At 37.2% G+C, this 15778-nt stretch overlaps 1 protein-coding gene across 2 annotated transcripts in view; it reads right to left on the bottom strand.

Annotated features, from left to right (window-relative positions):
• Positions 1 to 1072: 1072 nt before the first annotated feature.
• Positions 1073 to 15778, bottom strand: part of CDC5L (cell division cycle 5 like) — a 46391-nt gene continuing 31685 nt past the window's right edge. For both annotated transcript variants that reach the window (XM_004267523.3, XM_033423893.2), the window contains 2 exons: positions 6210 to 6422; positions 1073 to 5212 (listed from right to left, as the gene is read on the bottom strand). In XM_004267523.3, coding sequence (XP_004267571.1) covers positions 5108 to 5212; positions 6210 to 6422 — 318 coding nt within the window. In that variant the 3' untranslated portion in view covers positions 1073 to 5107. The remainder of the gene's footprint in view (positions 5213 to 6209; positions 6423 to 15778) is intronic.

Below are 15778 nucleotides of genomic sequence, written 5' to 3'. Positions count from 1 at the left end.
GGGCACTGGAGGGGCACTACAAGTGGAAGGGGCTTCACTCCCGGTGCTGGTGCTTCTCCTTCTTGCTCCTAATGCATCCTTGTCAGCATGCGGCTTTCTTGCCAGCGGGAGGTTCTCCGCCAGCAGCACACACTCTCCGAAATTTTGCTGGCACCTCATGAAGCACCTTTCCTCCGAGGGTCACAGGCACCCCAGCAAGTGACTTCCTAGCGAGTTTTCCTGACACGCTGCCTGCCACCTTCAACTGTGGCATCTCAGCAAACTTCTCCATCCAGTGGGCCACACCACAGTCTTCAATGAGACCTGAGTATCAGCCCTGGGGGGAGAGGAGAAAGGGCTCTTTCAAGTTTGTTCCTTCCTTGGGGACTCTCTCAGTCTACAAGTAGTGGCTGCTCCCTACATCTGCTATGCAGGTATTCTTTAGTGATTAATCCCCTGCTACCTAGTTAATAATTCTTCATATTGAAACTTCCCTGTTCAAATTACTGGTATTTCTTTCTCCTGAATGGATCCTGAACCTTAAATGATAACACAAATCATTTGTAAAATTTACAAGAGGATGTATTTTTTTTTTGAGGATGTATATTTTCTAAATCACTAAGAAAATTAAAACCAGGAAATTACAGTCCATTTAGGAAATGAGAGAAATCAGTGAGAAAGCGTAAAACATAATCACAGAAGACCAAAGTCAGTAATTAACATAAAAGCAAATGGATTAGACTCCCTATTAAAATGTAAAGACCCTCCAAATGGGTTGAAATAGAAAATCCAACACGACACACTGTTTAAGAGACAGCTAGAAATTATATGAAAGTTAAAAATAAGAGGATAATTTATCAAGCAAATACAAACAAAAAAGAGGACAAATATTCTAATATCAAAAACAGTAAAATTCAAGGCAAAAAGCATAAATAGCAGATAAAGAATAACTTTAGACTAATAAGTCTTCGTTATGAATTGTACCTAACAGACACAAGTATTTATATACTAAGTAACAGCATCAAAATATACAAAGCAAAAGCTAGACGGACAAGATGAAATTGAGAGAAATAACTATAATAGGAGACTCTAAGACAATACTATTACTCTATGGTAGTTTATTAAAAAAAAAGAAAACACAAATTGAATTAAAGTGGTTGAATAGATACACATTCACCTCTATCCCACACAAATTGAGTAAACTTTCATTTAAAACACCCATAGAACACTCTTAAAAAATGCTAGGCCCCCAAACCGCAATAAATTCTTAAAAACAGAAACCACATAAGCCATATTTTCTTTCAAGGTAAAAATCCTACAAGTAGCAAAAAATGCAAAAAAAAAGGCCAACCACACAGGAATTCTTAAATACTCTTAGTTACTGAACCAAAAACTTAAGACACAAAAATAAACTACTAGAACAAGACATATTAACATAGCTCGGATGTGAACATATTTGAAATTAGAAATAACCAAAAACCTTCAATGTATTCAACTGTATACAAACAAAAAGTATCAGACTCAAAAAGGTACAGGGAAAAAAATCTAGAGCAAACAAAGGAAATAATAAACATAAAATGAGAAAGTAATACATTTTAAAACAAAATCACAATTGATAAATCCACAGTTTTCTTTTTTTTACGGGAAAAAAAGATACCTTTAGCAAGTCTAATCAAGGGGAAAAAAATGGTAGAACTAAGATAAATTTCTTACAACTTAGAAGTAGCAAGCTTAATAGAAAAGAGACTTTTTTATTCTCTATTAAAATTATCCAATGTTAAATTTCAACAAAATGAGAAGTTTTCTGGAAAAGTATAAATTTAGTAAATAATAAACACAAAAGGAGATATACATTTTAAAACAAAAAATTTTAAAGTTAAACTTAAAAAGACATAACATACTAATAGCCACAAAAGAAACTGGTAGTTATCAAAAAGTTATTTCCTAAAAGAAGTCTGAACTCAGAAGTTTTATAAGCATGGTCCTTCAATTCTTCATGGAACAAATCACTCCCATGCTATAACTGCTATATTAACTGTTATATATAACTACAGAAAAATATATACAGTTATCCTATTCACTTTATAGAGCTAGCAAAATCCCTATATCAAAACTTGGATGATAGCCCAGAAGACCAAACTCACTCATGTAAAAAAGCAATTTTCCTACATAAAATATTAGCAAATCAAATTCTATAGTAGCAATAGGGCAGTCACATTTTAGGAGAAATGGATTCCAAAGGACATCCCATATTTCAAAACTAATTTTCCCAGGAAAATAAATGTAAAGATAGAGGATGCATGGTTGGAGAGCGTAAGTCTACAGTCACTGTAGTGTATTTTTTTTCTTTGAGGCTACTTTTTCTTATCTCACCGTTATTTCTAATATTGATCATCTCAAAGAGAGCTCTCACTCATAGTGGTGGTTTCTTTTGGCTCTTTATCACATTTAATTTCTGCCCCAAATTTACTGAAACTTGAACGTGCTTTTGAACACTAGTTTGTATACCACCACTGAATGAACGCCTGTAAGAGAATACAATAAGGGTGAATGTTAAAACAGCCACCCAAATTGCTCTCAGAGGGTGTTGGTAAAGAACCCCGAGGCATTACAGGACACTGACAAAGGACGGCACAACTTTTTAGCAGTTAAAGCTGCACTGCTAAAAGGCAAAATCATGAGCAGTTTACAATTGCAGAAAGACTGCCAGGTTCAAAACGATGAAATTCTTGGTCATTTTTTAGGATATGGGTATGTGCATTACTTCAAATTTCAAAAACAAAGTGACTCTTTATTAATATTATTTGATTGGCTATTTTTAAACCTTATAACTCAAGTCTACATACGAAGCAAGTAAACTGTAAATCTTTAAAAAAAAATTTTTTTAACTAACTGACCTGATTCCAGGAGTTCAAAGATGGTTTGATGTTGGAAAATCTATTAAAGCATCATTAACAAATCAAATGAAGAAAAAAACACACACAAAAAATAAGATCATCTTAATGGATACCCAAAAAGTATATCTGACAAAGTTCCAGAGCCATTTCTAATACAAATTCTTTAAAATCTAAAAATAGAGGGTATTTCCTCTCTAGATAAAGAAAAGAATACCTGACTCAAAACAGCCAACCTATAGGTAAAACACTACTGACACACCCATTAAAATGAGAAATAAAACAAGAAATGTCCACTATCACCATCGTCATTATTTAACATTTCAGCCAACGAAACATGCAATAAAAATTAAATAAAACTATTAGAAGAAACATTATCATCAACCATAGATCAAAGTATTTCCTAAAAATACATGTGAAATTATTGAAAAAAGTACTAGAATTAAGTGACTAGATACCTGGAAAACGTAAATTTATAAAGACTACAGATGAGACCACAGAATTATTACTGCTCAAATTCTTCCCACCTGTCTCCATCAGGACTGGCTCTATCCTAGTTTGAGTCGCTCTTGTTGTTTGCCTGGATTACTGCATCAGGCTCCTACATGAACTGGCTTCCCTACCTTCAGCCTGGTGAGACATAACAGTAAAGCCACAGGATAAATCTGATGGTGTCATTCCTTTGCTAAAATCTTCTCACAGCTTCCCATCATAGTTAGAATAAGACCCAAATTCCTTACGACAGCTTCCTATATGGCCCTATCCAACCAGGACTCATACAAATGCCATTGTTGACACTCTAATCACACTGTCTTCCTTTCTGCTCCTCAAATACACCAAAGCGGCTTTGTGCTAGTTCCTCACTCTGTCGGCACTGCTCTTCCCTGAAGCTCACAAGGATGGCTCCTTCTAAGATGCCAACTACATCTCCTCAGAGAGCTCTTTGATCATCCAACCTACAGCATCCACCCAGGCACTATCTCTCATCACCCTATTTTACTTCCCTCCACTAAATCTGAAGTTCACGATCTGATACTTTTCCCTGTATGTTTGGTATTCCTCCCAGTAATGTCACCTACATGGGAGCAAGAACTTTGTCTTAATAACTGTTCATCTCCAAAACTTAAATAAACGCCTGGTGCGTAAGAAGAGTCGCTCTTCTTCCCTGAATTTTCATTGTCTGTCATTCTCAAGAGACTGTAAACTCCACAAAACAGGAACTCTGCCTGTTTTAGTCACTGTTCTATCTCCAGGACTCAGACACTGGCTATATAATCAATAAATATCTGACAAATGAATGAGTCCCTCCATCCCCTCCCCATAATTCCTAGCAGTCTAAGATTAAGCAAACTTTCTGGTGAGTCCAACATATTACTGGCTTATATTGAACTGCAGCCAACTAACGATTCCATATGAATTGTTATAAAGTTAGATCTTCCCACCTCTATGCATTCCCCAAATTCTACACTTGTGTGACTGACTTGTTTAGATAAACAAGGAGCTTTAATAAAGTTTGATAGTACTGTTGAAATTAATCTTTAAAATGCCTTTGTCAAAAAAGTATTTACAAGAAAATAACAGGTCAAGAAAAATTAAATCTTTTGAGTCCTAATCCATGAACTGTGTAAGTAGCTGGGAAGAGAAGAGAACTCCCTAAAGTTACACTGAAAAAAACACTGAGGTATTAAAAAGTTAATCTATCTTGTCAAGGTATAGAGAAATGACCATCCTATGCAAAAACGGTCAAAACTAACAAAGCCACAAAAAGATTGCCTCTTAAGGATTTAAATTAAGATACTGGATCGTCATTTTGATCACCCGAGAGTTACTCATTAAATATGACACAGAGTACATATTTCCTGGTTTGTGGGCACTCTAAGTATCTAATTACTTCAAACAAAAGGCTACATTCTCAATTTTTTATATTTTGTTTTTATTCGAGAGTTTACTCACAGGCAGCAGTTTAAAATCAGGCTTTTAAAATTAAAGGCCAAAACTAAAAAAAATCTGCAAATATGACACTTTTAAAAGAATGATCGTCTTAATAATTTAAACCCTAAAATGTCGTGTGGAGTTAAAGTCTTTATACATAAATGTGTAAGATTGATATCATTTAAAATAAACAACTGAAAAACCACAGATGGTGGGCAAATTTGTCAATGAAGATAAACATCAGTATCAGCCTTCCAGGGTATGAACACCAGCAATTAATTCATCTTGTGAGAGAATATGCTTCAGAATTTGGCCTTTAAAGTCTCTTTCTCCAGCAGCAAATCAGCATATCTATGCTGAAGTTCCTTTTCTCTTTCCTGTTGTCGCTGAACATCTTCTTTCAGACACTTGAAGAAACAAAACCATTAAATTATTTTTTCATATGTAAGCACACTGAAAATTAAAAATATCTTATGGTACTTTATCATCTTACAAACAGCTGAGTTAAGTCAACACTTTCAAGAGGTAAGTATTCCCCAAAGAGAAACAAAAATAGTAACTACTTCTGCTATAAAACCAGTCCTGGGGCTTCCCCAGTGGTGCAGTGGTTGAGAGTCCGCCTGCCGATGCAGGGGACACGGGTTCGTGCCCCGGTCCGGGAAGATCCCTCATACCACGGAGCGGCTGGGCCCGTGAGCCATGGCCGCTGAGCCTGCGCGTCTGGAGCCTGTGCTCCGCAACAGCAGAGGCCACAGCAGTGAGAGGCCTGCGTACCGCAAAAAAAAAAAAAAACTCCTCCCCGATAAAACCAGTCCGGTGGCCATTCTTTGATTTGGTCATACAACTACCATCTTGTTATAAAACCTCTGCTGCTATCTCAAATAAACAAGCTATTATTGTCCTATCAATACCCACAAATGCACTTAAATAAGCCCTGGCTGCCCTTTATCTGGGCAGGGGCTATCATGCACACTTGGCAAATAAAGTTAAACCAAATCTGGCCAAAGGAACTTGATGCTCTGGGATTACTGATATATTCCCAGCATCCTAAATTACAAAACAAAAAGACACTGGTTTAATGTACCTCAGAGAGCTATATGAATGGGATGCAATTAAATTTCGGGGGAAAAAAATCACAAGGGTTACTTATTCCATTTCACAGTGCATCTATATACAAAACAAAAAATTGTACAGGAAAAGCCTGTGTATCCAAAACTGGCCTGGTCTATCCACCTACACACAGGCAATTCTAGACTAGAAAGTCAAAAACTTTAGGCTCTCATTGAAAAAAAGCCAGTCAATGTCAACTGCAAAAGATAGCCTGCACAGGAAAGGAAAAGAGGAAAGCCCTGATTATTCTTTGGAGCTCTCTTTCTAAGCAATGCTGCAAGCCAATAACGTTACCTCTAGCCTCCGGGGAATAGCAGAATCTTCATGTTTCTTGAGTTCTTCAAAAGTGCGTAACTCCAAGTAAGCCTGCTCAATTTGGTCCCATAAGTCATTCAACTGTTTCATGAGCCCCATTGCACGAGACTGGTAACCCCCAAGCAAAATTTTCATCTTCTTTTCCATCTTTGCAGCTCTCTTGGCTTCTGTCGTCATGTGACCCCTGTTTATCTGGGGGTCGGGGAAGATTCACATCAGCACACACGAGAAAAGCAGGCTAAATAACAGGACTAAAAAGGCACAACTGGTCATCTACTACCTCAAAGCAAAAGTACATTAGATGCAATCTCTATCAAATTACCCATGACATTTTTCACAGAACGAGAACAAATAATCCTAAAATTTATATGGAACCATAAAAGACCCAAAATTGCCAAAGCAACCCTGAGGAAAAAGAACAAAGCAGGAGGCATAACCCTCTCAGACTCTGGACAATACTACAAAGCTACAGTAATCAAAACAGCATGGGGGCTTCCCTGGTGGCACCATGGTTAAGAATCCACCTGCCAATGAAGGGGACATGGGTTCAAGCCCTGATCTGGGAAGATTCCCACATGCCACAGAGCAACTAAGCCCGTGCACCACAACTACTGAGCCTGCACTCTAGAGCCCACAAGCCACAGCTACTGAAGCCCACGTGCCTAGAGCCCGTGCTCCGCAACAAGAGAAGCCACCGCAAGAAGCCCGTGCACCACAACGAAGAGTAGCCTCCACTCGTAGCAACTAGAGAAAAGCCTGCGTGCAGCAATGAAGACCCAACGCAGCCATAAATAAATAAATAAATAAATAAATAAAATAAATAACAGCATGGTACTGGCACAAAAACACACATATGGATCAGTGGAACAGAAAAGAGCCCAGAAATAAACCCACACACTCACGGTCAATTAATCTTTGACAAAGGAGGCAAGAACATACAACGGGGAAAAGATAGTCTCTTCAGCAAGTGGTGTTGGGAAAGTTGGACAGCCGCATGTAAATGAATGAAGTTAGAACACACACTCACACCATAATAAATTCAAAATGGCTTAAAGACTTAAATATAAGACATGACACCATAAAACTCATGGAAGAGAACATAGGCAAAACATTCTCTGACATAAATTATACCAATGTTTTCTTAGGTCAGTCTCCCAAGGCAATAGAAACAAAAGCAAAAATAAACAAATGGGACCAAATCAAACTTATAAGCTTTTGCTCAGCAAAGGAAACCATAAACGAAATGAAAAGACAACCTACTTGCAAATGATGCTACTGACAAGGGTTTAATTTCCAAAAATATACAAACAGCTCATATAACTCAATAACAAAAAAACAAACAACCCAATCAAAAAATGGGCAGAAGACCTAAATAGACATTTCTCCAAATAAGACACAGAGATGGCCAATAGGCACATGAAAAGATGCTCATCATCACTAATTATCAGAGAAATGCAAAGCAAAACTCCACCTCACATGGGTCAAAATGGCCATCATTAAAAAGTCTACAAATAACAAATGCTGAAGAGAGTGTAGAGAAAAGAGAACCCTCCTACTGTTGGTGGGAATATAAACTGGTGCAGGCACTATGGAAAACAGTATGGAGATTCTTCAAAAATCTAAAAATAGTTTCCATATGATCCAGCAATCCCACTCATGGGCATATATCCAGACAAAACTATAATTCAAAAATATGCATGCACCCCTATGTTCACAGCCGCACAATCCACAACAGCTAAGACATGCAAACGACCTAAATGTCCACGGACAGATGAATGCATAAAGAAGATGTGGTACATATATATAATGGAATACTACTCAGCCATAAAAAGGAGTGAAATAATGCCATCTGCAGCAACATGGATGGACCTAGAGATTATCACGTTAGGTGAAGTAAGTCAGAAAGAGAAAGACCGATACCATATGAGATCACGTACATATATATGTAATCTAAAATATGACACAAGTGAACTTACCTACGAAACAGACTCACAGACATAAATAACAGACTTGTGGTTGCCAAGGGTGGGCGGCGGGGGAGGGAGGGATGGACTGCAAGTTTGGGATTAGATAAACAACAATGTCCTACTGTATATCACAAGGAACTATATTCAGTATCCTATGATAAATCATAATGGGAAAGAAAATACATTAGAGTTTCTTATACTTCAACTACCTTAATGCAAAATTAGGCTTAAGGGCTTCCCTGGTGGTACAGTAGTTAAGTGTCTGCCTGCCAATGCAGGGGACACGGGTTCGAGCACTGGTCAGGGAAGATCCCACATGTCGCGGAGCAACTAAGCCCGTGTGCCACAACTACTGAAGCCCGCGCACCTAGAGTTCCTCAACAAGAAGCCACCACAATGAGAAGCCCGCGCACCGCAAGGAAGAGTAGCCCCCGCTCACCGCAACTACAGAAAGCCCACGCGCAGCAACAAAGACCCAACACAGCCAAAAATAAATAAATAAATTTTAACAAAACAAAACAAAATAAAATTAGGCTTAAGAAGGGCTTCTCCTGCACTTGAACAGTTTTTACAGGTTAGTCCCAAATAAATTATTCATAATAACATCACCGATGATTCAATCTCAAAGAAGGCTTGAATTTCACAGTATGGGGAAAACTAACCTTTACCTCCAAAAATAACGTTTGCCATCATTAATCTGCAACAACTCTGGGACTGACAGCAATGTATCTTCACCATCTGTATCTCAAAAATGCACTTCTATATATTATACATCGACCACATTTTAAATAACTGAATAATATCCAATCAATGTACCAAAGCTGTGATCAAAACATAACCCCTTCAGGGGCTTCCCTGGTGGCGCAGTGGTTGAGAGTCCGCCTGCCGATGCAGGGGACACGGGTTCGTGCCCCGGTCCGGGAAGATCCCACATGCCGCGGAGCGGCTGGGCCCGTGAGCCATGGCCGCTGAGCCTGTGCGTCCGGAGCCTGTGCTCCGCAACGGGAGAGGCCACAACAGTGAGAGGCCCGCGTACCGCAAAAACAAAAAATAAAAATAAAAAATAAAATTAGGTGAAAAGAATTTAAAACGTATAAACTCAAAAGAGAACTGGAGAGGAACAATTAGCAGAAGGTTTCAACAAAACTCTAGAGCTGATGCAGAAGGGCAGAGAAAGCCCCAGCTTAGAGGGTCCAAGGAGAGACGGCTGAGAAGGGAGATGTGGGATGCAGAATCCCATTAAAATAACGCCTTCTCTAGGTGTACATTCTACGTCCCACAATGTTATCACTTCATCATGATCTGCAAATGCTTGTTTCCAACATACAACATTTAAAATTGTGAGGTCAAAGCCTTAGGGATAATTATTAAATCTGTGTTAATTTCTTTGTATTTATCTGTTCCTCCCCCACCCCCCTCCAAACTGATTCCATCAAGTGACTTCTATAAGCAATCAAAACTAAGTAGTTTCAGGATAATATATACCCAAATGATACTCTGTAATTCATAATAATGTAACTGAGAGCACCCTGTAACAAGGGAGACAGTGTGACAATATTTTTTCTGAAATACTAAATGTGGCGGTGGGGGGGAGATAAGCAGAAATGGTCCCACGGGCAAATACTGTCAAATACAAAATATTGTTAAGAAAGCTGTTCATAGGATGTTTTTCTAAATATTTAGGAACAACATAATCACCAAAAGAAATATATAGCTTTCCAAGATAACAACTTTGAAACATGCACTTCAATGCATTACGTCTGATTTAAAAACAAACATGTCAATCTCAATGCCTTTTTTTTTTTTTAGAATATGTAAGAACACCAAGAAACACAGTGTTCCCCAAAATATAAAGTACACTTCTACTAGAAAAGTAGTACTTCATACCTATCCATCTCCAGCTTACTTTATTGAAGTCAAAGTCAAATAAGTCTAGGGCAGAGGCGATGGCAGGGAAGGGACACGTTGCATGTGCGCCTTAAGAACATGAGATGGATCTAAAATTAATTTACATAAAGCTCTTTTAAAACAATTCCTATCTTCAGCATTTTATAAAAGTTAATAAGCTTTTATTCCTCTGCAAAGCACCTGAAGACTAAATCCATGAATAAATAATGTCCTTTACAAAAGAGCCATTTTCCTCTCACAGATAACAAATCAAAGTGAGTTCCACAGCAATGATCTGTCTTCTAAGAGTCAGGAAATACTGGGCCAAGTCAGCAGCACAGTGGAGTGGAGAAGTGAGTCACTCTTTCTACCCAGCACGGCCACCCAGCTGTTTTGAGTTGACGTAGGTTATTTAACCTCTGCATTTCCTTTTCCCCATCAGTAAAATGGCAGTCATTGCTAAAAGTTACTAGGAACCCTAAGATAATGTACAGAAAAGCCCTTAGCCACCCAGTAAGTGACATAAAGTAAGCAGTCAACAAATGTTAGCTCTGATTACAATTATTATAGGTACTACGAGTTTAACCATTTTGCTCTCCTCTCTAACGGACCAAGGGACTATGGATGACACTTTAAAACCCTCCTTTAAATTCCGACTTTAATTTTAAAAATGATGGAGATCCCCTTCCTGGGACTAAAGCAAGGAAAAACAGCTGTTTCTTCTTGTAAGTGAGCCGTTTGCCTCTTGAGGACCACCACACCAAGTAACCGGTACTGGAGCACATCTTTTTAAGCTAATGCTATTCAACCCCAGCTAAACTTTAGAATTAACCATACAGCTTTTAAAGTCTACCGCTGCTATAAACCCAGAGACCCTTATTTCAATGGTCTCAGACTACTGTATTTTTAAAGCCCCCAGATGATTCTAATAGGCAATAAGGATGGAGAATCCTGTTTCAGCCACTGTCATTACAGAAGCTAGGTGTCAGCTGTTTTAACTAGACCTACCAAAAAGTCCTCATTCCCAGTAAAAAGTGAACAACTAAATCCATAAGTTAGCTGCATCAAGTTCCTTACACTATAAGTCAACATGTTCCAAGAATACCAACATTAGATATTCTAATCACATGTGGATTCGAATACACATTCCAAAAACCTTAACAGCACAGAATTTCAAATTAATACATACTTTTTTAAATTAGTCATACAAATTATCATTTTTATTGGTTAAGATAATTCAGTTAGCTATACACTGCACTCCATGGAAATCCAATTTCCAATTTGGTATAACAGCATAATACGCTCAGAAAGTGTTTAATTAGTCATCAAGGCACATTTATCTGGGAGTTACCTCACCTCACACAGTTGAGTCATTTATTATTCCCAAAACACCAAAGATTTTTAAACTGCAAAGTTGCTAATGTCAACAATTTTATTAATGCCAACAATTTTATTTCATTTAGCTCAAGCTTTATTAACGTCTTCTGGCTCAAATATTGTGCTAAGATTCCAAGCAAATATGGAAATAGATTATACCAAAGAATTAAAGTGGAGGAAAAAATCAAATAGCTATATAAGTTAGTATAGAAATATAAAGAAGAAATGGAATACAGCTTTTAATATTCAACTTTAGCTTACTTATCTTACATCTGCCATCTGATCGTTAAAACGTAAAGGAAGATATCTGCACACAGAACTTTGTAAAATGCTCAACCTATGACTGCTCGATACATTTTAGGAGGAAGAAAACTAACCTATAACGTCTGGCCTTTTCCTAGCCAATAAATCTCAAGCACGAAACGCACATGCATGTATGGAACAGAACTACCTTAAATCAGCCCCAACTGCCCCGCCCCACATTCATACACAGAAACAACATTAAAGTCCAACAGAGTATAAAAACTTATTGTTTAAAATATGCAGAATTGAGAAGAACCAGACTCAGGTTTAACCAGATTCATATTTCTAAGCCCTTTTAAAAACTACAATTAAGCATTAGCAACTGCCCTGCGGGACAACTTATTTTGTACAAAACAGGCTTAAGGAGCTTGCACTGCCTCTTACAGCTGATTTACCAAAAGTTCTTCCAAAAAATGATTTTCAAACCACTGCATTTATAGCTGATTTACCAAAAGTTGTCAAAATCATTTTTTTCAAATCCTTAACTGCACTTAGAGATGATATACTTTAAAGTCTTCTTAAAACATCTAACGAAGTTAGTAATGGAATTAGGATTAAATACTCTGTTCACGTGTCACCAGACAAGTCTCCCAAATATGATTACAATGGAAGTTTGTGCTTAAATATGTATCAGCACAAAATTTCCAATAATCTTAAATGAAGTTCACTATAACTATTAGGATTTTAAAGCAGGACAACACTTGGTATAATTAAAGCTGACTACATCCAAAATGAAAGCATAAAGTTCAAGAGGGGATGAATGAGAATATATCTAATACAAATGTGTAGGGGGACCAAGTTGACGAATTTCATGCATCATAATTCTGTTTTACAATATGATGTCTGGAATTTGTTTCAAATAGTGGGAGAGGGAGAATAACATGAAATAAGAGTGGCTGTCATAGCTGGGTGGTAACACGTGAGGACTCATTACACTAGTCGACTTTCGCGTGTATTTGACAATTCCCATGATAAAAGGTTTTTTAAAATTCAAATTCAATATCTACTCTAAAGGATAACTATTTTGTTAAGACCATACACCACAAACCATGAAACATCAGTACAATGAAACATAATGGAGACATTAAAATTTATAAGTATGTCAACTACTTCAACATACCAAAATGTACATATGAAATGTTAAAATGCACAATTATGTAAAATTCATTTATATTAAACAAAATCTGAGCCTTTAAGTATTACTCAAACCTCTCTCCTAAAATTGACCCATGTCTCATATTTCAGACATTCATCAAAATTCAGAGAACAGAAAACTTACCCAGCCTGTTATTCAAGGTGAGTAACTTGATAAATATCAATTTAATCTAATTTAGCTAACACTAAGAATGATATGAACCTAAGAAAAATGGGAGAGAACTCCTATTCACTAAAACTTGCCAACTGCGAGGCACACAGTATCTCATTTAATCTTACATTATCTCAAACTCTCATTTCCATGAGACTAAAAAACTATTACACACTCAAATTTTACAGGTAAGAAAATTTGAGACCCAGAGAGGTTAAGTAACTTGCTCTAGGCCACAGAGTCACTAAGAGATGAAGCTATGCAGTTGTGTCCCACTTGAAAGTCCAACACATGAGGCTACACCACAGCTAATAAACCAGATGTCCTCCCTGCCTCAGCCCCTGAAATGCAAACATGCCTGAAGAAAGTCAAGCTGTGGGGCTAAATGGCTTAATGTCACCAGACAGTTCACTGAAAAACAAATTATTCTAGACACACATAAACAAGATCTCAATTAATGCATCTGCCCATCATTCCTTCCCTGATTTAGACATTAACCTGTACGTAGGCCACTTATAAGAATTTTGCTTGACACTGGAGAAAAGCATTTCCCCCGCTTATATTTTTTAATTCCTAATTCTTTTATTCATAACAAGCTATAAAACTATAGGAAAACAAACATCTCAGAAATTTTTATGGGCAAAAAAGGTTATTTAACAACTTTTTAAGATGTTGGGCAGAATATAACTAGAATAATTATTTACAGATTTCACCAAAGCTAATCCTTTGCAACAGACTTTAAAAGAGAGCAAGTGATTCTTTTTTTGAATGATACTTACAATATTATACTATTAAATGATCCCAATTTAGTTTTAAAGGCCTTCCATCTTTCACCCACACATAGATATGTGATGTTCATATATTCATCTTTTTCTATCATATTTAATCTTATACATACACACACCGCAAGATGTTTAAGGTGATTACATTTGAATGGTAGGCTTTTCTCTTTATTTTTTTTTATTTAAAATTCTCTACAAAGTACAGTTATTATTTTTAGAAAGAAAAAAAGCCTACAAATGTTATTTTTTAAATGCATAGAAGAGAAACTGTCTAAAAAAGACTGGCCAGAGACCAATGGAAAACTGATGGTCCCCAGGAGATGAATCAGTGGAACCATAAGTGTTTCCTCGGGTCATTACAAAAGGGGGCTGTATGGGACTTATAAAAGTGTAATTGTTACTTTCAAACTCACTAAGTTTGTTAAGGTTACTAAGCTTAAGTAATTCCAAAGTAAACACATTATCCTTGGGTCTCCAATACTGTCTTCAGTTAAAGTCTGTTACACTGAGGTTCAGAAACATTAAGAGCATCCCTTACTGAAATTCTTGCTTGGGGACCCAGAATATAACCTTATACCACTAGAAAAACAGGTTTCAGGATACCTAAAATAAATATAGTTAATGGCAGCTCCACTTCCTAGTCCATCATTCCACAATATGATCCTATAGCAGTAAAGATGTGGTTCAGCCACCGAAATGTTTGCAAAGAAGAGACCATGAGCGACTCTCCTTTAATCTCTATACTGTTCACTAGCATTAAGTTTTAACAGTGAACCACCTCTGTATTGATGAGATGCAGGTCCAATTCAGTGATTATTGTCAGCATCTATCAGTTAGCAACCATCAGACTGCATCCCTGCAAAGCAAGCTAAGCAATAAGGCAAAACCTTACTAAACACATCTCCAAGAACAGTAATGTATCAATAAAGCAATGCCGAGAGCATTTTACATTTGCATAAGTTAGGAAATGAAACTCAAAAACTGCACGAAACAAATTCAACTCGACGTTGAGGCATAACAAAAGCAACATGGTTGTATCACAGGAGATCTCTGGTCCAGCTCCCAGAGTTCTTGCTAGAAACAACCAAGAAATCTGTTAATGCCTTTAAGGGTCATGGCAGAGGGCAGAACTTAAGGATGAGAGCGTTCCAGAGTACTGGGGACTTGTCTCCTACCACAGCATCCACCCCCCCACACACATACACTCACCCACAAGGGAACATAAGCGCAAACCTGCTGAGATACAACATATAATCCCTCCACCCCGAACTGCCCACCAACTTAATCCTTACCCTAAGTTTTCACTCTTTAAAGTATTAAGGGAATTTTTTTCCTGTGTAAAAATATCTAACTTTATAATGAAAATCACTGAGAAAATGAGAGCCATTGTGCAGCCAATTTTGCTGAAACATAACCATTCAGTAAAGTCAGGGGTCCCCAAAAGAGTTCTACAAATACACTGAGAAGGATTTTAAATGTGTTATCTGTGTTCTTTAAGTTACTTTATTTCCAAGAAGTCAACGTTACATAGTATTTCTTGACTAAATTGACGGTGCCAGTAAAATACAGGGAGAAGTATTACCTCTGGACCTAGTTTCCACCTCTAAGGAAAGCCTTTCCATTTTTACAGCTAACATGACAAAATCTACTTTTCAGCCAAACTTCCTCAACACAGCAGTTTAGATACTATTTCAAATACTATTAAATTTAATGGCAGGCCTAAATTCAGACTTCTCATTTCACTTTTGCACCTACTGGAAATTATTTCACTCAAAATAATTATGTCTTCAGACGATTTCCTATTTCCACTTTAAGTGGAAACAAATTAGAACACTTCAAATTCTATTTGCACTTCCCAAATACAGTAATGACTCATTTATCTGGCATCGGAAAATGAGGTTCTCCTCCATTTATCTGGAAAACGCT

This window comes from Orcinus orca, chromosome 10, assembly GCF_937001465.1.
Source record: "Orcinus orca chromosome 10, mOrcOrc1.1, whole genome shotgun sequence".
Taxonomy (NCBI): Eukaryota; Metazoa; Chordata; class Mammalia; order Artiodactyla; family Delphinidae; genus Orcinus; species Orcinus orca.
This window is presented reverse-complemented; position numbering and strand designations above follow the sequence as displayed.